Source organism: Epinephelus fuscoguttatus, linkage group LG4, assembly GCF_011397635.1.
Source record: "Epinephelus fuscoguttatus linkage group LG4, E.fuscoguttatus.final_Chr_v1".
Classification (NCBI taxonomy): Eukaryota; Metazoa; Chordata; class Actinopteri; order Perciformes; family Serranidae; genus Epinephelus; species Epinephelus fuscoguttatus.
In genome coordinates, this window is record NC_064755.1 from 46,245,816 (window position 1) to 46,270,115 (window position 24,300).

The 24,300-nt window shown below is 42.5% G+C and overlaps 1 protein-coding gene and 1 long non-coding RNA gene across 2 annotated transcripts in view; one reads left to right on the top strand and one right to left on the bottom strand.

Annotated features, from left to right (window-relative positions):
- LOC125887861 (voltage-dependent calcium channel subunit alpha-2/delta-4-like) overlaps positions 1-24,300 on the top strand; it is a 174,524-nt gene that overhangs the window by 88,092 nt on the left and 62,132 nt on the right. The window contains exons 3-19 of the mRNA XM_049574945.1: positions 5,674-5,790; positions 6,903-6,962; positions 10,969-11,131; positions 11,222-11,353; positions 12,726-12,786; positions 14,730-14,880; positions 16,509-16,583; positions 17,025-17,114; positions 17,484-17,597; positions 18,304-18,382; positions 18,488-18,621; positions 18,867-18,884; positions 20,291-20,368; positions 21,074-21,154; positions 21,271-21,345; positions 21,773-21,859; positions 21,960-22,031. Of these exons, the coding sequence (XP_049430902.1) occupies positions 5,674-5,790; positions 6,903-6,962; positions 10,969-11,131; positions 11,222-11,353; positions 12,726-12,786; positions 14,730-14,880; positions 16,509-16,583; positions 17,025-17,114; positions 17,484-17,597; positions 18,304-18,382; positions 18,488-18,621; positions 18,867-18,884; positions 20,291-20,368; positions 21,074-21,154; positions 21,271-21,345; positions 21,773-21,859; positions 21,960-22,031 (1,587 nt within the window). The remainder of the gene's footprint in view (positions 1-5,673; positions 5,791-6,902; positions 6,963-10,968; positions 11,132-11,221; positions 11,354-12,725; positions 12,787-14,729; positions 14,881-16,508; positions 16,584-17,024; positions 17,115-17,483; positions 17,598-18,303; positions 18,383-18,487; positions 18,622-18,866; positions 18,885-20,290; positions 20,369-21,073; positions 21,155-21,270; positions 21,346-21,772; positions 21,860-21,959; positions 22,032-24,300) is intronic.
- Positions 11,505-12,353, bottom strand: LOC125886837 (uncharacterized). The gene is made up of 3 exons (XR_007449096.1): positions 12,122-12,353; positions 11,770-11,901; positions 11,505-11,681 (listed from the first exon to the last, which is right to left on the bottom strand). It is a non-coding gene; the product is annotated as an uncharacterized LOC125886837 (long non-coding RNA).

Below are 24,300 nucleotides of genomic sequence, written 5' to 3' on the forward strand. Positions count from 1 at the left end.
AACATCACCAGCTGACGGTGGGCTTTGCTTTATCTGTGTAGGAGAAAAGGAGCTGATAGAAATATTAGCTTCAGTTTCAGAGCCTCCCATTAAAGGGAAATTTCGGTTTATTTCAACCTGTCTCCTATCGTCCTAAATTAGTTTCAAGTGACTAGTGACATAGAAATAATAGTTAGCATGTTAGCCGTAAGCCTAGATACATCCGGGGCGCATAGTAGCGTCAGACCTGTTAAAACGTAAGTGAACGGGCAACCTTCAAGTGCAAAGTTAGTCCACTAAACAAGCTTTTTTTCCCACAAAGACCGCCTCATATCGTTAGGATAAATGTCAGAGAACATATAGAAAACAACATGTAAACATGTTGTCTTACCTTACCGGTGTGCTGCCATGTTTGTTTACCATCTAGCTCTGCTTTCCAAAGCGAGGCTGAAATATATCTCGCGAGAACAAGCAGCAACAGCTGGAAGGCAGAACCGGACAGTAGCCTGAAAAGTTGATTCATTTATTTTATGAAAGATTTATAGAATAATGGCTGACTTTTTGCCAGACTTCGACTTTGTGGAGGAGGAATTTGATTTTGCAGAGTTTGATGGCCGCCCTTATTTATTTGAGCCAGAATACACTGACGAAGAGCTTCGTGAAATTGAAGAACGGAGGAGAGAGAGAGAGGCGCAACAGGTAGAGGACGAGAGAGGAGGAATGGCTGCTGCAAGGCTGCGTAGCTCTGGAGATTGGTGGTGTACCTGTGAATGCTGTGCCCCAGTCCCCACAGAAGAGGAATGCCTCTGTTGCAAGGAATGGGACCGGTTGCAGCCTTATTTTCAAGGTCTGGATGTGACCGAGGACGAGACAGAAGCCTGAAGACAAAAGTCAGAGTGATTCTTGCTTAAAGTCTGATTTCTTCCAAACAACCCCGACCCAAATCATTGTTTAAAACTGTGCCATCCTGTTATCTTGTTCTGTTTCTGTAACTTTGCTTCTTGTAAATAGGGTAGGCAATAATAAGCTGTTGCTTCAGCCTACGCCTTTTCGCCCATACTTAATATAGAAATCCTAACTGTATGTATGTAAATATCATGTTCTGTTGAATGGACGAATAAATTACCACTACTACTACTACCCACATCTTTCAAACTCTACACCTCCTGTTTGTAAAACAGACTTTCTTCTATAACTTTGTCGTCTTGAAGTCTAATTTCTTTTCAACTCTTTCTATTAGTTTTGACACAAAATAGACAGTATTCACAAAAACAGTGAAGGAAACAGGGTTCTCAGATATCTATTATAATTCCCATCCCACTCCTAGCCATCCTCCTGGATTCCACTCCTGAGAGGCTGGGTCCCTCCCTAAGAGGGGTTGCCAAATTTTGTGAGGGATCTCCTCAGAGAGAATCTGATCCTCTAAATCTAATGGACTGCTGTATCTCCTGACTGAGTCTCCAGTCGAGTGAGGTCGTAAAAGCAAGGATCTGTTGTGCAGTCTTGGCCATATTGGGCGCAGAGAGGGCAGCGAGGGGGTCAGGGTCAACTGTTTTACCCAGTACATTACTAATGTCTCAAATATAGCAGCCCACAACTCTGATTATTGTGGGCATGACAGGAACATGTGTACATAGTCACACCTGTTGCAAGAATCAGTCCTGTTTGGATATATGTTGGCCAGCCTCTCCATGCCTGATTGGAGACAACCCAGATGGTGTCACAGTGATGCCATCAAGGTTCTCACAGGCTTATATATATTTGAGTAAACATGGCAGATAAATTGATAAATTTCTAAAATCAGAGCAGGCCTACCTGTCCTGTGGCCGTATCACAGTTGTTTTTAAATTTTCTGCAAAAAGTTTCATTTTAAAATGTGAATACTTCTGTTACAGAAAAGAGACGTCAGTTCAAAAACACCAGATTTACCAGCCCCGAAAATCCTGCATCAGTTCAAGTAATAGTTCAAAACAAAATAAATTGTATGTTGTCCTCACCTCCCTAGGGTTTATGTGGTCCCAGAAAAAGTTCTCTATCGAATGGCGTTAAGACGAGCTGAGCACCCAATAAAATGAAAGCATATCAGTGTGAACTAAAGACTGTGAAACATCAAACCTCCCGCGATGAGATTTCTTGTCTGCAGGCTTTGTTTAGTGATAGTTTAGTAAAATAGTTGTGTTTGAATTTATCTGTGCCCACAAATGGATACCAGATGTTATTCAGATGGTTTATAACCTTTCTTGCTCTTTGTGCAGCCTCGAAGTCTGTTTTTTGGGTGCTCTTCTCTTTGTAACACTATTCGGTACAACTTTTCCTGGGATCATGGCGAGCCGAGCGAGGGGAGTATAAGATAACTACAGTATATACAGTTTATACTGTGAGTGCGAGTGGATGCAGACCAGAAACAGGACATCTGCTGAGGTAACACCGAATGTTTGGCTCTGCTCATGTATTCTTGTCAGTAAGTGGGTTGCTTGGACTAATTGGAATTAGCGAATGACTTAATCGAGTGATTAAATAACCAGACTGGGCTGCTCCTCCTGGCTCTCAGCTGGCTGGTCTACCTCGAGCTCCTTGATCCAGAGAAAGTGACCTGATTCCCTCAGAGAGCCTCGCTGTAAGAACAAAAACAAAAACACACATCTCCACATCGCAGTTAATCTGACAGCGAGTCTTTCAATCCTAATTATAGGACAGAAACAAACCAAACTGCCAACAGCATTAGATCACCTCCACTGTTTCATCTGTTTCGATTACTGTGTGGACAAATCCTAAAGTAACTTTAATTTAACAACACAAGTTGTAGAATAACAGCAGATCATTGTAATATATAAACTAAGATCACTGCCTGTATTGAAAAGAATTACGGAATAATTTAAATCTGTGTAGGCAGTTTGATTTTGTCCTCACTGGCCAAAAATCCCATAATAAACATTGAGGATATTGAAATTTAGGAGGTCTGAGAGAAAACTAGTCTGCTGCACCTCCTCTTTGCTCTGTTTTCAGCCGTTAGAAAATCTAGCCTGTGATGGGAAACTTTGGCCAATCACAGGTTATTTTCAGACAGAGGGCGTTGCTATTGGCTTCACTACAAATGCAGATTGGCGTGCATGTCGTGGCTGAATCAATGACGGAGAATCCTGCAGAGATTGTTGCTGTTCCAGCATCAATGCATGAGTTGATGACGTGAATCCATCAGCACACCTTAAATTTCACTGTGACAACTTTGACCATCACTTTAGTTTTTATATGACACACACTTTTAGTAATGACTTTAAAAATATAGATTCATTTGGAGCGGATTATGTGAAGGTCATATATTCTAATCCTCACTTCCTGTGGGCTACAGCAACACTAAACCCCTGAGCTTGCCTGAGAAGGACTAAATGCACAAAGCTGCTATTTTGAAATATCCCATGGAGAGAGACTCTCACTGCAGCCTGTTCTATTTTGTTGTGAAAATGTGGGCGTGCAGCCTCGTTCTGTGGACGATAAACCAGGTGCAGACTTCCATCTGTGTCACCGCTGATGAGGAAATACAGCGAGTGCTGGACGGAGCAGTGAGTGACAACAACCCCGCCCACATTTAAGAGGACTGTCTGAACAGACCGAGGGTCTAGGTACCATGTCTGAAGGCTTACTGCTGGTTCCAAAGGTGCTGGACTGAAAGGGTTTGGTGGAGACAGGGCTTAAAAGACAGTCTGACGATAAACTATAAAACTCACAATCTGGAAAATCATGTCACTATCAGCGAAGTGTGTCAGATATGAAGAAAAAATGTTGGTAATAGTTTTGCCTTCTGCTAACCTGTGCTAAAGACTCATGGCTGCGGCTTCAAGTTCACGTTTATGTGACTCCCAAGTCAGTCTTTAGACGCTTTGCTTAACTAAAGACTGATGTCTTTCTCCCTGATTTTGTGTTTAGATGGGCGGATACAATTTCAGAGTTTAAAAAAAACTCCCTAAGTTGCAGAACCAATAGTAAATCTGCAGGGCGGTCCTTCGCTGAACTCTTGTGCTTGTAAACATGGTCCCACTAGAAACACCTGTAGCGGTACAAAATGGCTCAGCCCTGCTCGCAGAAAACTATAGAGGGAATCGCCTTGTTGTTTACAAATACTTCCGGGTAGAAAACCAGCAGAGCATTTAGCTATGTATATAGCCTACGTATCACATTTTTCACATCACTGTATCACCGTTTGGACTAATCCGATGTTTGTAAAATCTATAAACACAATGATTGAACAAACATTACTATTTCTGTGTGCACGTTTAGCTGAGCTAACCGTTAGCTGTTAGCCCTGTTAGCTGTTAGCAGTGTCTGTAATAGGTAACAACTCATTAAACGGTCCGTGAAAAAAATATCTTTTCCAGCGGATATCTTAGTTACAACATGATTGAGCTAGCAAAGCAGTTTTGTGTTGCTATGTGTGGTATTTATTCAGTTTTGGGAAATCAGCTAACAGCAGCAGCAAAGCTAACATCAGGACGTCATCTGTTAAAAGCCTCCCGTTGTCGGATACCACATGAAACTACTCCAGTTAGCTCAATCATGCTGTAACTAAGACATCCGCTGGAAAAAATATTTTCTTCACGGATGAGCACACGTTTGATAAAACGGAGTTAAATCTCTCAGCATCCATTTTCAAGCTCTCTGTGTGTTTGTTTCCTTGCGGACGAGAAAAGGTGGAGCGCACATTTCCGAGAAGTCGTGTCCTTTTCAAAAATGCAAGAGGCGTTGCTTTGTTGCCGGCCGTTTTCGCCAGTGTGTTAAACACACTTTAGAAAGGAGTGTCCCCAGACTATCAGAAGGCGGAGATCTCTGATTGTCTGGTGGCGAGAAACATTTATGTAGCTAACAACAGCTTGAGACTTAAATCACAGTATGTCCTCCGCCTCAGTCCCTGCTGCTACCGACCTCTGGCTGAGAGGAGAGCAGGCAGCAGCTCTGTAGAAAGAGTCAGTGGCCACAGCAACCTGAATCCACCCTGCGCACACTCCCGCTCCAGGGGAATGGACAGCCCCGGATCAGAAAAACTTTATGTTGCTGCTGTTACAAACTGCTGTTACCTTCCGTAGTGGCTTGAGGGTTTGCACTGGTTGAATTCAAGCCACTCCAGCTGGCAACTGAAGGCTCGTCCCCAAAGCCTCTGCCTGCTCTCCTCCTGAGGAAGCACTCCACAGCAGTGGGGGGGAAGCTGAGGCACCATGGGATGGTGCGCAGCTAATTCTTGATTCATTTGTGGTCTGATAAACAGAGAGAGAGCCGGCAAGGAGGGTCTGAGAGAATGAGCTGTGGGACACACTGGGTTACTGTGTGAAGTGGGTGCATCTGCCTGCGGTCATGTGATGGGAGGGGCTTAGGACAGAGAGGGCGGAGCTTTTTTTGTTGTTGTCTTTTTCAGATTTCTGCCTCCCCAGCTTTTATTTACACAACAAACAACAGATATTCCTTGACAACTCATTCACATATCGCCCCAGTGGTCAGTTTAATAATGATGACATTATCAAGAAGATCTTTTTGACAAGACAAACAGCAGAGTAACAGTGGCTCCTGTTTTATTATACAAACAAAGAATCAATAGAAAGACAAACGACATCTGCTCTTTTGAAGAACAATGCTTACGTCCACACTGACTTTGTGCAAAATACAGAGCTCTGGTATGTTTAACAATCTGTGTTTGTTTCCTCTCAGAAACTGAAGGATGTGGAGTCCATCATTAAGATCGTGGAGCTGGAAGGAAACGACCTGGTGAAAGATTATTCTGATGAGATTGAGCGAATGTTGGGAAGCAAGATGAAGTCAGTGAAGGTGAGGACAAAGAGGCTACTTCATCAACTCCAGGTCTTCATCGGTGTCTGAGAAACACTGATCAGCCTAGTTAGCGTGATCACCTGCCTCACCAAAGAACACCTGTCAGACCAGACATCAGAGCCAGGCAGGTCTGATTCACAAAAGAAATTGCTCTCATGATATTACAGTGCTGAATGCAGTTTTCTATGTGGCTCACATGTGGTATAAATGCCAAAAACACAGTGGACAGAACAATGACAGAGAGAAGGAGAAAACAGTGAGCTACAGGTACCGAGGTGTTCCTCAAAACTTAAGGTGAAGAATTTAAACGTGACTGAGAGAAATCATATTTGGGATTTAATATCTCAGTCTGTTAGTGTGCTTCAGTTTCTACCAACTCTCTGAAGATGGTAATAATTTCACTGTAACCGTGTGTGGCTGCCAGCACTGACCTTTATGATCTAGACTTTTTGCAGTGAGGCTCATCTGCAAAATCTGTGAATATGAAGTCATTTAAATATGTGCAAAACAGCACAGGAGCACCAGGAGGCTGTTTGCTAACAGTGCATCTCTCTTATTGTGGGTGCTGTGAGAGCTACATTTGTGCAGAAGCTGCAGAATCATTTTGTGAATTTGCCCTTTAGAGTTTATAACAGAACAACATAATCAGGTGGAAACATTAGGTCCATGTACAATGCAGATCTGTCAGTACATTAATAAAATAACACTACTTTTACAACGTATCAAAGACTCTCTTGTCTCTGCCTGTAAACACTGAACTGAGATCATTTGAGCCAAATTTAACTCAGATGTCACAAGATAAATCTGTGTGATTTAACAGTGTGAATAATGTAAAGTAAGAATATAATGATGGAATCTTTTTCTTGTCAAATACTTAATAATAAAAATACTGAAATGAAACAGTCTGAGAGGGTTTTAAGAGTTTAACGGCTCTGTTTTCCCACAACCCTTTGTCTGATGTAACCTGTGATGATGATGATGATGAAACATTACTTTATTTATGGGGTCACAAAGGATGTTCACAGGCAGATTGTCCTTCACATGGTACACGTTTTTATTTCCCACTGCAGTCAGACGACTCATAAAGACTTTTCTGTTTGTCGTCTCAGAGGTTAGCAGAGTCTGCAGAGGACGCCGACCTGTACCACGACTTCAACGCTTCATTAACGGTGAGTGCTCTTGTTTTTAAAGGTCACTTCCAGCTGGTCATGTTTACGTTTTAGTTCTTTGTGTGCTTTTTGCTTCATGATTAAAACTGCAGAGTAATAAAATCACTAACGTTAGCATGCTACATGTGTGCAGATCAGAGGGGAACATACTTTGGCACATCAAAGAGACGATTCAAAGGGTTTTATATTTTCAGTAGTCTGACTCACGGGGTGCAGACTGTGGCTGTAAACCTGCCACTGGGCCACTGATTTAGGCCGGAACTCTCCCTTCCTCCCTTCATTCCTTCCTTCCTTCCTTCCTTCCTTCCTTCCTTCCTTCCTTCCGCTATCTGCGTGTTACCATTTCCTAAACTTTTTCAATACGGGAAACAACAAAAACAACAACAACAACACCATCCTCCGAGCTGAACAACTTACAGGCTGAAAATGGCAACTTTTGATGAAGATCTGGAACGCTCAATGAGTCATGCCTGCTTTGTTTTTCGGTGAATTGTTGTAAAGATCTACAATGAATAAAACAACATGTACCGAGCCGTTCACTTCACATGACCTTCTCTTATGTAATAACGTTCTGCCAGAGCCACATGCAGCCATAAAACCGTCTGTAGTTTTAACAGGTTCAGTGGGCTCCTCTAAAGCTAAAATACAGTCCGCTTCACCTCTACAGGTCTGATTACCAAATTATGTTTGTCTCTTATATCACTAAAAGTTGAATCACACAGTGACATACGACTAACAATGTTTTCAGTAGCATTTTCTTTTGTGGAGCCATTTTACAGACAGTGCTCGCCTCCTCACGTGCAAATGTTTGACCAAACCAAGTTCAACCTGACACTGTTTTGCAAGACCACCATCACTGCATCCTGGGCTTAGTGCCGCCCAAGAATACTGTGACTGGTTTAAAGAAACACAAACACACCAGAGTTTTTATTTCCCCCATAGCAGAGAGGCAATCTGTGATTCCAGATCTTTCTGTAGCGCTGACACACCACTGTGGAGATGATCTGTCTTCACAACAATATGTTCTCAGCAATGTTTTTCTCCTCGATCAGTGTTCAGTGATGTGTCCGTGGGTCAGCGTGTTGAAATCATCCACAGCTTACAGCCTACTGATTTTATACTCCATTAAACCTACGCCCTCGAATGTTTGGGCATTGTTGGGCCACTTAAACACTGATATCTCCACAGTTACTGAACAGATTTTTACCATTCAGACTGCATTTGAAACATACATCTGCCTTCATGCTTTTGCAGTTTGAACTATGAACCTAGCCTTTACCAATCTGTCACAGTGATAGTCTCTATCAAAAGACTCAGGACCCTGGGAACGCAGGGTTGACCCCGATCAGAGGCACCGGCAGATTGAAGCTTTAAAGCTTCAGCTGACACCTGAAATTAGATTAGATCAAACTTCACTGATCCTGTGAGGAAACTGGGTCGACACCGCAGCAACCAAACTGCGCACAGAATAACACTAACATGTTATATGAAAACATACAGTGTAGCATGAGAAGGTCATATTAGCAGCACACAGTATTCAGTTCAGCAGCAGTAATCAGATAGAAGGTAGTTGTTGCTCATTAATTAGATGATTCTGTCTCTCTCCTGTCAAACAACTCACTGATACTTTGTTAATCTGATTTTTTTTTATAACAGTAGGAGCTGTTGTGTTTACGACAGCATGCTGCTAACCTGCAGTGCTGGGCTGCAGCCAACATTTAAGCAAAATAACACCTTATACAGTACAGTAGAACTGATAGGAGTGACTTTAATTCTAAAAACCTGCTATCAAAGGGCCTTTTTTAATTAAAAAAAACAGCAGCAAGGTTGCATTTATCAAAATAAAAGCTCAAATGGAAAATTCTCTCTAAACATAAACTGCGTATAAGGAACTCTTTACTGTTTTCATTCAACTTTCCCACCAAATTCAGGTCAGAATTTCTGAGTAAAACCAACTCCATAAAAACCAAAAGATAAATGGAAGACTTTGTAATAGTTGAATATTAAGTGAATATGCACTGATCAGCCAAAAATTAGAATCACTGTCGGGTGGAGTGAGTAACATTGATCATCTTGTTACAATGCAGTGTTCCCCTGGGGAACTTTCGCTCCAGAAATTCATGCTACCTGATGCTCTCCACCCACCCAAAAACCTCTGCAGATCAACTATCTCTCGTCATGGCAGCAGCACTACCTGATGGCAGTGGCCCCCCAGCAGGAAAATGTCCCATGCTGCGCTGCAGAAACTGCTCAGGAATGACCCGCGGTACGTCACAAAAAGCTGAAGGCATCGACCTGGCCTCCAAATTCCCCAGATCTAAATCTGATCAAGCATCCACGGGACGGTTACACCCTGCCTTTCCGAAAATAGACCTCCATTCTTCGTAATGGCGGGGTTTCCCATTTTTTCTAAAGGCCCCGCTATTCTGAATACTGGGGACAACGCCTGCAGTTCGTTAACAGGTGCCTCCAATCAACACGTATCCACATGTGCGGCCGGGAGTGGGGATTTCAGCACCACAGACAGCGCATGTAAAAAGACTTGACAAGCATCTCCTTTTCAATGTGTTTGCTGCTAGCGAAATTATACGTAAAAAATGAAGACAGTGACATATTTTCAATAAAAAAACAATGAGTTGAACGTTCATTTCAAGCTTTTGTAGTACAGCAAATTTCAGAATTGTGCGAGTGTGGCCGGAGAGCAGACGGCAGTGTTTGATGCAGGAAATTCGATATGGACTTGAAAATCAGTTTCGGAGTGGCGGTGGTTCAGAACGGCAGTGTTTCGGAACGGCAGGCTGTCCCCCCATGGGACGTGCTGGTACCTCTGAGGCACCCCTAATCCACGGTGAGGCCTTCCTGGAGTGGACATGTCTCTGACATGTCAAGGCATGGACACAGGATCTCTGGAAGGTGTCCTGTGGTGTCTGGCACCCGGCCAGGTGCTGGCTTCAGATCATTTAGACCTGTCAGTTGTGAGGTGGGACACCAGTACTTCCCAAGATGCTCAGTCAGATTGAGGTGTGGGAGACTTGGAGGCCAGGTCGATGCCTTGAGCTTTCTGTCATGTTCCTCAGGCCATTCCTGAGCAGCTTTTGTGGTGTGGCATGGTTCATTGTCCTGCTGGGGGGCACTGCCATCAGGGAGTACCGTTGCTGTGAGGGGGGTTACCTAGCCCACAGCAGTGTTTGGGTTGGTGAAGGGCTTCAGGTGGCATCCACATGAATACCAGGACCAAAGGTCTCCTAGCAGAGCATTGCATTGTAACAAGGTGATCAATGTTATTCACTTCACCTGTCGGTGTTTTGACTGTTTTGGCTGATCGGTTTATGTACCCGGTGGACTCTAGTGTTGTCTGCGTTGTGTTGATATGAAGAGGCCCAGACTGTTGATCTCCATTTATTCTTGACAACTGACAGCAAGAGGTAAAAACAAAATCCTCTGTCAATTACGACCATATAACTCGAGCCCCTACACAAATTAGGTGACTCAGGAATATGTCACGATATTATACAATAACCTTAGGCTGGAAAATGAACTTATAAACAGCTTAACAGCTCTGAAACACCGAAATTACCACAAGAGCAATGTCACTTACCTCTCCTACGAAGCACAACAGCAAAAAGGGAGAGGTAAGGTGGGAGACAGCCCTTTATAGGAGGGGTACCCCCAAAGGTGAACGTAGGGGTACAGAAACTGAGTATCAAACATTGTGTATGGAGGTCTAAGCGTGTCAGGTAATAACAGCTGACACAGATTTTGTGTAATTATAATACGTATTATTACAATTTTTTATTATTTTAAACTGAAGTTGTGTTCCACACTGTGCTTCATAAAATCCCATCATTTGTCCTTATTCATTTATATTCGGAGAGATGCCTGCGCGTAATGTTGTCAGGATATTTAAGGTAATTTATGGTGGATAGATATTTACTCCTTTGTCTAAAAGTCAGCACCTTATTCTGAAAGGAACCTGTTCATGTCCTACTTCCTGTCTCCTGAACAGTTTGATTACTACAACTCCATGATGATCAACACGGTGGACGAGGACGGGAACAACGTGGAGCTGGGCGGAGAGTTCCCCCTGGAGGAGAACGAACACTTTAACAACCTGATGGTGAACACACAGCAGAGCAACATCCAGGTTCCCACCAACGTCTACAACAAAGGTCAGAGGTCGCCGGCTCTGCCTCTGAAATGTACAAACACTTCCTGTAAAGTTTAGCTTTGCTCAGGATGTTTCTGTTCTCTGTGTGCAGATCCCAACATCCTCAACGCCATCTACAACTCTGAGGCGTTAAACGACGTCTTCATCAGTAACTTCCAGAAGGATCCAACGCTCACCTGGCAGTTCTTTGGCAGCTCCACCGGCTTCTTCAGGATCTACCCCGGTCAGTTTTAGACTAGTCGTTAAAAATGTAATAACTACTGTAATTATTTAAATACATTCATCCATTTCCGTAGCAGCTTATCCTTTTGAGGGTCGTGGAGGGGTGGAGCCTATCCCAGCTGACACTGGGTGAGAGGTAGGGTTCACCCTGGACAGGTCACCAGACTATCACAGGACTGACACATAGAGACAGACAACCATTCACACTCACATTCACACCTACGGACAATTTAGAGTCACCAATTAACCTGCATGTCTTTGGACTGTGGGAGGAAGCTGGAGCACCTGGAGGAAACCCACGCTGACACAGGGAGAACATGTCAGAGCACCTGGAGGAAACCCACGCTGACACAGGGAGAACATGTCAGAGCACCTGGAGGAAACCCACGCTGACACGGGGAGAACATGTTGGAGCACCTGGAGGAAACCCACGCTGACACAGGGAGAACATGTCAGAGCACCTGGAGGAAACCCACGCTGACACAGGGAGAACATGTCAGAGCACCTGGAGGAAACCCATGCTGACACAGGGAGAACATGTCAGAGCACCTGGAGGAAACCCACACTGACACAGGGAGAACATGTCAGAGCACCTGGAGGAAACCCACACTGACACGGGGAGAACATGTCAGAGCACCTGGAGGAAACCCATGCTGACACGGGGAGAACATGTCAGAGCACCTGGAGGAAACCCACGCTGACACAGGGAGAACATGTCAGAGCACCTGGAGGAAACCCACACTGACACAGGGAGAACATGTCAGAGCACCTGGAGGAAACCCACGCTGACACAGGGAGAACATGTCAGAGCACCTGGAGGAAACCCACGCTGACACAGGGAGAACATGTCAGAGCACCTGGAGGAAACCCACGCTGACACAGGGAGAACATGTCAGAGCACCTGGAGGAAACCCACGCTGACACAGGGAGAACATGTCAGAGCACCTGGAGGAAACCCACGCTGACACAGGGAGAACATGTGGGAGCACCTGGAGGAAACCCACAGAAAAACATCAGCCGTCCCCATCAACAAGGCGAATATCGGCTAATACCAGTGTTGGGCTGATGAATCAGTGCATCCCTATCGTCCCACACGTACCTCTTAGATACTGGTTGCAGCTGAGACTTTGCTGGTCAGAGTTCACCAAAGATGCTCTGCCTCCACCCTTTGTGACAGTGAATGTTAGTGAACAGGAGGTGAATGTTTGCCAGTGTTAATTCATGCATGTGTGATGGTGTCTTTATACAGCCTACATAATCTGCTGACAGTTGGTAGTTTGTTGTATCTCTGAGTGTTTCCATGTTAACTGCAGACAGTGATACCAGCAGTATCTGAGAGGTCGATCTGAACTGACTCCATGTGTCTCTGTCAGGTATTAAATGGACTCCAGACTCCAACGGTGTGGCAGCCTTCGACTGCAGGAACAGGAACTGGTGAGTTCAGTCCACCAACATCTTCTCACATAAAAACCAGACAATAACGATGGAAATATCTCGACAATTATGGGATGGGTTGTCATGAAATTCACCACAGACATTCACGGTGCGCTGAGGATGAATCCTGACGACTTTGACGATTGTCTGACTTTTTCTCTTGTGCGACCACAAGGTTCACATTTGATATTTTAAAGGAACTATCTCAACATTTATTGGACTGAATGTGATGAAATGTGCTTCACATATTAATGTTACATTCAGGATGAATGGTAACACCATTGGTGATTCTGACTTTTCATCTAGCGCCATCATCAGGTCAGCATTTTTAATGTGCCCAATATTTTGGTTTATGACCAAATATCTGCAGAACTGGTGACATCCACATCAGCCTCAGCTGGACTTGGTGTTTACTGCTAATAAGCTAATGTTAGCATGCTAATACTCACTCTGAACATGGTAAATATTACCCCTGCTAATCTTCAGCATGTTAGCTTTCTCACTGTGAACATTTTAGCATGCTAGTGTTAGCATTTAGCTCAAAGCACAGTTGTGCATAAGTACAGCATCACAGACCTGCTAGCATGACGAATAAACATAAAGATGAAACTTGAATCACATTTTCAAAACGCCCGGTTAAAAATTTCGATCCCACTACTTCAACACGCATTATTGAAAACAACAGATGACGTTCTCTGCTGGCTTTAAATACAGCTGGTGGAGCTCAGACATTGTGTTTGAATGAACACACTGAACTCAGTTTGTTTACAGATATAAATAATATTCAATAATAATCTGGTCTGCTGTAAACACTGAGACAGATGGGTCGCTCAGTTTAGTCTGTCAGTAAAGGTGTCAGCATGCCAGCAGCTTGGAAACAGGAGCATAAAGTCCAGAAACATTAACGACATCATACTTTGAATTTTGCCTGTTTGTAGGTTTTTTTTAAAAAGAAGTTTATAAATATTACAACACATCTTCAGCCTGTGTCTCGAAACTCACAACACCAGGACTTCATAAAGTTTATAAAAACTTTAAAATACAATATCTGCTGTCCTGTTCGTTGATCTGTCACATGTTAAAATAGACAGATGTTTATTGGAATAAATGACAGTCCCAAATGCTGCAAACTTATATAGCATGAAGAAGAAAAGTGTCTAAAATCCTGAAGTCAAACTCGGTAAAATGATTTGAAAGAAGGAACAGGAAGTTAAATCCTCACAGACACCAACTGAAAGACGTTTAACCTGATATTTTATAAACCAGAAATGACAAAGTAAAACCTCCAAAATGACCATCAAGCTGAGTCAACACCTCTGACAGTAAAAAGTGAAACTGATGTTTAATTCTTAGATACAGTGTGTTTGTTGTTTTGTGTCTGTTAGGCTAAAAAGCAAAGCTCACAACTGACGGCCATGTAACAACAGAAATGATTATTAATACATAAAGGAGAAACTGCCTGTGTGACACTGAGCTTCAGTCTGAGGCGCTCGTTCTGCTGGCTGTGTGTCGGCTGAGCAGCGGCCAGTCAGAGTCTTGATCCTCTGGAAAAGACGATAAGCTCCTTCCTTAGCCGGGTCACTGCTGCCCACATGGCACCATATGCGACTGTTCATGCATTTCTAAATAATACCAGAGAGCTGCATATGTCCCTGAATGCCACGTCACGCCGCATTACTGCAGCTGAGCTGGAAAAAGCTGCTGCCTGTAACTCTGAGTGACACATTTTATTTGTTTCTATCAATAATGTGGAGTTCATAGAGATTTTAATAATAATAATAATGATGATAATAATGATATATCATTTATATAACACCTTTCAGACAATACACTGTCAAATCTGATCAGTCACTGTGTTTGATAATGCAATAAAGCGTGTAACAAGAGGACATCACAAACATTGAAATGAATGGATAGTGGGTCTGTTGTCATGTTGTGTTCAGGTACATCCAGGCAGCCACGTCTCCCAAAGACATCATCATCATGGTGGACATCAGCGGCAGCATGAAGGGGCTGAAGATGACCATCGCCAAACACACCATCAACACCATCCTGGACACACTGGGAGAGAACGACTTTGTCAACGTCATTGCTGTGAGACAAACACACACAAACAGACTCGCACACACACACATTTCAACAACCAAACACAGTCTGACATTACAGCAGTGGTAGAGGAAGTACTCAGATACTGTAAAAATACTCAGCTACAAATAAAAGTCCTGCATTGAAAATGTTCCTGCAGCAAAAGCATGTAATGAGGAAAAAGTCCCCTGTGACTCTGCTACTGTTATTTATATATATAAGTATATTTATAGCGTTAGCTGTTAGCAGCCAGTGGCCAAAACTAAGTGCTAACAGAGGTTGCACTGATGATGTGTTCAAGCCCTATTCAGTAAAAATGAGTATTAGGTGAAGGTAAATTATAACCATCTCGTGATATGTTCAAATGCAATCTTGTAAAATTTATTTTTGATGAGCATCTTGAATAAATACAGTTGTCTGAAAGAGAAATTTGACGTTTTCACGGCAACATAATAATAATATAGATATTAGAGCAGGAAGTGTGAGATATTATATCGTTAGAAGGCTTTCAAAGCAGTTTTTTTTTCTTGTGAAAGAAAGTTTTATTAAACGTGTTAAATAAATGTGTTTTATTGAATTTGTGCTCATTTAAAGACGAATGACTCTAAAACACTTCAGTCATTTTTTAAAATGTAGATTTCTTTTCCCCTGGCACAACAGAGGGAATCAATAGCAACAAAAACATCGGCTGTCAACTAAATTGTTGTTTTAAACATTGGTGTTGGCCCAGAGTTTCACAATCTGTTCATCCCACATATCATCACATAATTACTGTGAACTCAGGATTGTACTGTTGTTGTTGGTTCAGGTGGAGCTGATTATGAACCATTAACTAATGATTATTTTCATCATGGATCAATCTGCTAATTATTTCCTCCATTAATCGACTGATTAGTGAAAACAGTGAGAAATGTTCGTCACAATGACCCAGAGCCCAAAGTGACACCTTCTCAACATTATCACTAACACATTACAGTTATTAACATCATTCAGAGGAAAAGTTTGTGAAGCTGAAACCATGAAATGTTAATGTAATGGTGTCACATTATTTTTCAGCTGTACTTGTATAAACTGCTGGTTAAATTAATTTATTACATAACATCATATTTTATAAACCTTTGTATGTTTTCTGTGTAAAAATCTTCATCTGGAAAGTAACTAATGTTCTCAGATAAATTCAGTGTGTAGAATTTAAAGGAGCGTTGGAGGTAAAATACAAATACTTCAGGTTTGTACTCAAGGGTTCGGCATGTAAGATTTAGGGGCATTTAGTGGCGTCTAGCGGTGAGGATTGCAGATTGCAACCAGATGAAACTTCTCCTGGCTCTGATTCTTTCAGTGTTGATTGTTGAGGAGGTTGTTAGCGGGAGCTGAATTATCCACAGAGGTCTCTCCTCCTCTCTTAAACAAACAGAGCTGGTCATTAAAACTGGTTAAAACACTGAGTAAAGCAGTTAAACATTAAAAGCCAAGCAGGAAACTATACTTACTATACTATATTCCAGTATATCCCCCTAAATCCTACACACTGGACCTTTAAGTACGGTACTTGAGTAAATGTACTTAGTTTCCTTACATCCTTCGGGAGGCTGCTGTTACTGGTCTGCGGATTTGAACCTGTGTCCTCCTGTTTGCAGTACACTGACTACGTTCGGTACGTGGAGCCGTGCTTCAAAGGAACTCTGGTCCAGGCCGACTTGGACAACAGAGAGGTAAGACCATTATCTGCTTCATGGAGGCTTAAAGAGCTGATGAGGCGTCTTAGCGGCCAACACACACACAGACACACACACACACACACACACACACCACACAGAGGAATGCCCCTCAACGTTATTTTCAGGTCAACCTATTGGCCTACTTCTTGACATGTCAAGCCGCAGCAGGTCATCCTCTGTCCAGTGCTCTGCAGTCTGATCTCAGAGCTACAAGAAGGATTCAGATTCTCTACTCGTGTAAAAATACCAACATTATTGCAATATATTGTATTTTTTATTTTTTATAGTTTTACTCTTTCCTTCTTCGTATTGAAATTACGACAAAAAAAATCCAGAACAACAATTTCCCACAGCATAAATAAAGCTTTACCTTACGCTCTACTGTTCTTATCTTATCTTATCTTATCTTATCTTATTTATCTCTGTGTCTCTCAGCACTTTAAGCTGCTGGTGGAGGAGCTGCACGTTAAAGGTGAAGCGAAGATCAAGAACGCCATGAAGGAATCCTTCAAAATCCTAAATGAGGTTTGTGTCCCATGATGATCACAGGAGCAAGAAGAAATTAAGCTCTTCATTTAACAAAACTTAAAAGCTCTCAGATTATTTTTGTATTGTTAAATATTAACATGTTGTTGCTGTGGTCTCCTACAGGAAGTTAGAAAGCATTTAGCCTCAGAGGATGTGATGTGTGTGTATATACACATTCAAATATGCAGTTTCTAAAACCAGTTGACAATCAGAGAAACCTTTTTTTGGCCCTGCTTTGCCTGCCCAACTCAAATCCAGAGTTGAATGTGATGCAGACAGGTCACTTCACAGTCACTGTGACACCTGTAAGTTCTTATATTGTGTCTGTGTGTGTGTGTGTGTGTGTGTGTGTGTGTGTGTGTGCAGGCGAGGGTGAACGGTCAGGGCAGCATGTGTAACCAGGCCATCATGCTGATCACAGATGGAGCCATGGAGGACTTTGAGTCTGTCTTTGAGGAGTTCAACTGGCCTGAGCGCAGGGTGAGGACGAGCACTGGGGGTCAGAGAGAAGAGACGATCTCTCCGCACACTAACTGGGATTTCTCTGCGAAATCAGCTCCCTTTCACCAGTGACATGAGCTCATGAGACTGGGCATGTTTAGCACCAGCATGTGTGTCTGTGTGCACATTTATAGCTGGGGCCAACTGCAGAGGGTACCAGGCCTTTATCTGAATAGATATCAGACACAGGCCTTTATTTCTTGTGAGCAGTATCATGAACGTGCTGTTTTCTTTCTACCAAACTTCACCCGTATCACCACACAGAAGGGAGCGTGCATCCAATCATGGACAAGAGACTCGTGCTTGTGACAGTGCGACATGTCAACATTAATGGCATCCTCCTCAGCTGAGCTGTAACGTTAGCTAGCTCAGTGGTGCTATGTGAGCTAGCAGCAGGTGCCGGCTTCCTTCTGCGTAGTGATTTGGTCAGCAGGTGTAGTTTAGTTTAAAGAAAATAGTTCCTGCATGAACCGGGTTATGATTTCTGGAAAGAGACGTTTATGTTGAGTTTTTCTAATGTATTCTATTTTCGTGCTTAGTGCACCACAAGCCGAGTGCCAGCTCGTCCCATTATATTGGAGAGAAGGCCGACTGATGGACGCCCACAGTGACTGAAACACGACAGTAACTCTGTAGATGAGGAATCCAGAACAACAAAGGGTTAACAAACTGTTTCTCTGTTCAGGTGCGAGTCTTCACCTACCTGATCGGCAGAGAGATGACCTTCGCTCAGAACACCAAGTGGATTGCCTGCAACAACAAGGGTGTGTGCGCTTGACTGTGTGTGTGCGTGTTCGTGTGTGTGTGCGTGTGTGTGTGTGTGTGTCTCTCTCTATAAACTGCATGTTTCTGTGTGTGTGTTCTCCCAGGTTACTACACACACATCTCCACGCTGGCCGACGTGCAGGAGAACGTCATGGAGTACCTGCACGTGCTCAGCCGGCCAATGGTCATCAACCATGACCATGACATCATTTGGACGGAAGCCTACATGGACTCTGTGGTGAGCCAGAGCCGGCCAATCAGAGAGCTTAAAGTAGCAGCTCATTATTTTCTAAGTGTATCAGACATGAAATCATGAAACCTTTCTTTCTACATTGTCATTTTGGAGTGAACTACTCCTTTAAGTGAGCATACTGTACAGTCATCATCATCATCATCACTTCACCTTCATCTGTCTGCTTCCTCCCTGTGTTTGGACTCATTCTCCCATGATCCTCTGGGCGTTTTCCTCCATCGCTCCGACAGCTTCCCAACACCAAGGAGGTAAAGAAGAAGAAGTTGTAGTTTTAGATGAACAGTTCTTCATCCTGCAAGATTTAATATGTAGAAGAAGACGATTTCAGTACACATAAAAGTTACATGGTATATGTTTGACATGTTAGACATTAATATATCAACATATATGAAAGACTCCCTCTGAGTTATTTAATGACCTCCCACAGTGCCCTGACCCTCATGTTGAGAACCACTGGTTCACATTATAGTGATTGTAGTACTTTTACCACCACGGTGCTTTAACATGCACACAGTACTGCAGTAGTCCCACATCACCACCTGGAGTTCAACCTCAGAGCTGCACTAGCTGCATGTAATGTCACCATGAACATATTATATTATATGTAAGGGATGATGTGCAGCGAGCAGGTTGTCATTATAACAGGGTCCCAACACAAACAGCTTTTCATTTGATTGCTTCTGCTGACAACACTGATAACAAAGCTGTGTATAAACTGTGTGTAGCTGACCAAGAATGAACTCTGTATAGAAAATTCAAAGAAAAGACTGTAAGATTGTCATCGTTTTATCAAACCACACAGACGCTGTTTGAACATGGTGTCAGTCACCATTTTAAATGTCTTCAGGGTGCTTTCACACCTGCCCTGTTTGGTTCGGTTCAGTCAAACTCAGGTGTGTTTGTCCCCTCAGTGCGGTTCGTTTGTGCAGGTGTGAACACAGCAAAACAACCGGACTGAGACCTTCTTGAAGAGGTGGTCTCAGTCCGGTTCCAAAGGAACTCTGGTGCGGTTGGTTTGTGGTGAGAAGGTGTTTGACCTGGATGTGAAGCAACTGCAGTCACATGACACATTGTTTGGGTTAAACATGAGCATGTTACAGTCCTGGAGGATTATTAATGTGCACCTCCTCCTGTACTGCCTTAATATGCACATTCAGCACATCCAATGCATCAAAACATTGTTTTCTAGTTGGAGCCGCGTTTGCCTCGTTTTCAAACTGTATGCTTTGACTAAAATGAACAATGACAGCAATATAGTCCACGATGAGCAGCGCTAAAATCAACCTGCGTAGTTGTCCCTCCATTGTGACATTAGAAAGTGTCACATTTATCTTGCAAGTGTACTCTTCTTCAACGTTTGCTTTACTTCCTGGATTTTTCCCACATGGAAATTCTGACCAATCAAGAGCAGCTTTCTCACACAAGGCATTTGATCTGGTCCTCTTGTAAATGCTGCCGTGAGAACACCAACCAACTCTAGGCAATTATACAACTTTGGAACAACATGAGTCCCTGATTCAGACCAGAGGAGACCACTCTAGGGCTGACAGCAGCCTTATAAACTGTCTCCCCAGTCCATCAGTCATGTTTGAAAGTGTGTGTTCTTAAAGAAATAGAAAACTCACTCTGTCTCGATTGTTTTGCTTTGTCTCAGCTCTTCACCACCAAAGCTCAGAGTCTCCTGCTGATGACCTCTGTGGCCATGCCAGTGTTCAGCAAGAAGAAGGAAACGGTCAGTGTCAACTCTGTCTACTCTAAAAGCCTCTGCATATTGAGTCTGTTTTTTTTGTCCGAAATTGTCAGACATCTGAAAATAGACACGACTTCACGTTATGTCAATCAGCTGTCATCCTTCATTAAAGTTATCTGAACTTTAAGGGACTTATATCTGAAAAGATTTTGGTTGTTAGATACGATAAAGGCCAGAAATCATTGTTGTCACTCACATAGTCACTCCTCTGACTCACACTGGGTTCACGTCTGTAGTGAATGAAATAGTTAAAATAGATATTCCACATTTTTCTGGGTACCCGCTGGAGCTCCCTTTAAGGACCCGAGTTGAGAACCGCTGCTCAGGAGGAGTTTAACAGCGTCTGTGAGGATTTTTCTCTCCAGTCCAGTATTCATTCATTCTTTGGATGAACTGTACAGCACTTTGGTCAACCGACGTTGTTTTTAAATGTGCTATATAAATAAATTTTGACTTGACTTGACAGTCGCCATTTTGTTTCAGTCTTCAACAAACAGGAAAAGAGACCACATTCATCCCTCCATAGGAGCAGGAAGCTGACCAGAAACTGACCAAATGTAGAAGCTGTAGTTTACATTTTCACATTACAACAGTGTTGTTGTATTAAAACAGTTGATCAGAGGGGAGATTCCTCCAGGTGTCTAAAACTGTGTGGTATTAAAGTGACCCTGCTGCCTGTCTCTCCAGCTGTCCCATGGGATCCTGCTGGGTGTGGTTGGCTCTGACGTCCCACTGATGGAGGTGATGAAGCTGGCACCCAGATACATGGTGAGCTCGGTTGAGATGTGTTGGGAAGTTGGTCTTGCTTTTCACAATAAAAGCTGTAAACGTCAAAATTCCTCAAGCTTCCTCTCCATGTGTTTCTTCCTCACCTTCCTCCACAGCTGGGAGCTCACGGCTACGCCTTCCTCATCACCAATAACGGTTACATCCTGGCTCACCCTGACCTTCGACCTCTGGTGAGTTCAACATGAATGCAGACGACAGATTTTTTTTTTTTTTTTTTTTTAAAGATATTTTTTGGGGCATTTTTAGCCTTTAATTGATAGGACAGACAAGTGTGAAGGGGGGAGAGAGAGAGGGAGTGACATGCAGCAAAGGGCCACAGGCTGGAGTCGAACCCGGGCCGCTGCAGCAACAGCCTTGTACATGGGGCGCCTGCTCTACTGCTGCTGCTGCTGCTCTGATTGATGAGATCTCTATTTAAAGAAAGAGATGTACCATTACAGTGTAGCAGATGTCCTGAAGGGTACATTAAGGGGAGAAGGTATTAAGTATTTATGAGGACGGTTATACAGTATTTCACTACTCTCACACACACACACACACACACACACACACACACACACACACGTACACAGTAACAGTGTGTCCTCTGTCCTACAGTATAAAGATGGAAAGAAACTGAAGCCGAAGCCAAACTACAACAGTGTGGATCTGTCGGAGGTGGAGTGGGAGGATACAGATGAGAGGGTAACTACGATTTCAAACTCAGGAATTAGGAATGAAAGCCTTCACAAATTGATTTGAGAGGAACACAACTGATATAACTTTGTATTATTTGCACTTGTAGCTGAGAACGGCCATGGTGAGGGGAGAGACCGGCAGCAGAACGCTGAGCATCAGAGCATCGGTGGATAAAGGGGTGAGGAATCAATCAGTTCACATCATGTTAAAAAACACAAATAATTCAGTAGTATTGCTATTGCAATACAGACAAAAACATTTTAGAGTATAAATAAGAGTAGTTCTGAAATAGCTGTGAAAATTAATCTTAGAGTCACTCTTATCCTATAGACATTTCCTTAACCAGTTATAATTTCTCCTTACCTGTGAAGCCTTGGGCTGATAATAATAAATAATTGGTGCTGCTGTCAGGTCCCTGTCCTGATACCTGCCCGGTTTCTCCCTGTCCCTCTTCTGTCTATTGCAATAATATAGATAATAAATGTGCAAAGTAAAATTTATAATAGGATTAAGAATAGTAGTGGTGACATAGCTGTGGAAATTAATCGCTAAGTCACTTTCATACTATAGATATCTTTTCTCAGCCAGTTATAATCTCTTCTCACCTGTGAAGACCCTGCATGATCATCCTTGCTGGCCTCTGGTCCACTGTCTCCTCCCTGACCCTGCTCTTTATATTGTAGCAATAAAGATTAAAAAAATATGTGCAAAGCAATAGTGAGCACAAGTGTGGGTTTATTCCTAGCATGAATCTAGCTAGCAAGCGATTTAACATAGGTAACAGTAACATTAGTGTTCTTGTTAACCAACTAAACTTGATATATTGGCATCCGTTAATTAGTCATCACTTAGCTAACATTATCTACATGAAACAGCATTACTCAGCTTACACGGTTTGTTTGGAAGAAATTGTGCAAAGTTTTTTGCTTCTTGCTGACTGGTTTGCTGAGCATAGTTCACACAGAGGCACTGCCCAGCAGCACATGTCTCGTCTGATTGATTCTGATCACATGACAGCATGTGTATGCGGCCTGGCACTACTTTAAACGCCCCATGTCTACTCATGGTGCTACAACTTCACACTTTCATCAAACTGTAGCCCCAATACTGAAGAAACTTTTGTACATTTAAACCTATTAAAAATTGTGAAGTTCATCACTCTGTTTTTTCAAAAACTGTAAAACTTCTTAAACCTATCTCCTCCCACAATTTTTGCTCAATTGACACCAAACTTGCTACAGAGCATCTTTAGACTGTCCTACAAAAATTGAGCCTACAGTGCATCAAAATGTTTGACTGTAAACTATAATTGTAGGTGGTTTGTAATGTAAATTACTGGGTATATCTTGCAGTGTTGGCTGTTCCATGGCGTATCACGGTATTTTTAAATATATATATATATTTTTTCATGGGTGTGCGTAGTGGCTGATTCTTCTGTCAGGAGTGCATAAATATAAAAACATTTTAATTTCAGTGTCATCATGTACATACTAAAAGCTTCAGTTGCTTGGCCTCAGAAAATGATGCAATATGTGAAGGAATCCAAGTGCATGAAACTTTTGCAGGATGTAAACTTTTTTGTGTGTGCCTAAACTGCAAAATTGTAAAAACAGAACTAAAAATGACTAGATATACTCACCACTTTAACACTGCTTTATTTTTGAAACAAAGTATTTTTAGATTGTTGTGAAACAGAAATCAAAGTTCAGTACACACATGATATTGGTATTATATGTTGATATTAAAAGGCTTTTATATTTTACGTACTGTTGACAGTAAAATAAGCCACTATAAACACACTCAAAGTATTTAAGTATTCAAAGAGAATTTCTCAAATTTTCTGTTGCATAAGAAATAACCCTGATATTAATTCACATTATATTATGAATCACTTTCAACCTGGTAAGACATACAATGAACCCAGTGTTTCAATCATTGCTCTGAGCCCCTCTGTCTCGACTGTCTGTCGCAGCACCATGTCCTTGCAAAGGTAGATTGTTGCTGCATTAATAAAGTCGCTCCACTGAATGCTTTTCTTATCACATGCAGTGCCTCGAGGAAATGCCGGGGTTATTATTTGTTGTATTAGAAAGTTATCACCCTTAGTAAGTGGGCTACACAATTAATATGCTTTCCCTCTCCCACTGAAAAGCTGATATGCTTCGCCGCACTACTAAGTTTCTGTGTATTTTAACAGCAGGTTAAACTTGATCTCCAAGTGTTGAAGGATTTTATTGTACATTATGTGTCTGTTGTAATTCATCCTGTGTTCCTGCTGTTTGTCATCTCCTGTTGATGTGGTCCAATCAGATGTATGAGACGACTCCTCTGTATGTCTGAATGGTCTCTGATGCTTTTAGGTTGTGGAAAGTCACACATACACACACCACTAAACACTTCTGTGGAGGCTGCAATAGACTGTGTGGTTTTCTGACAGTGTTTACATT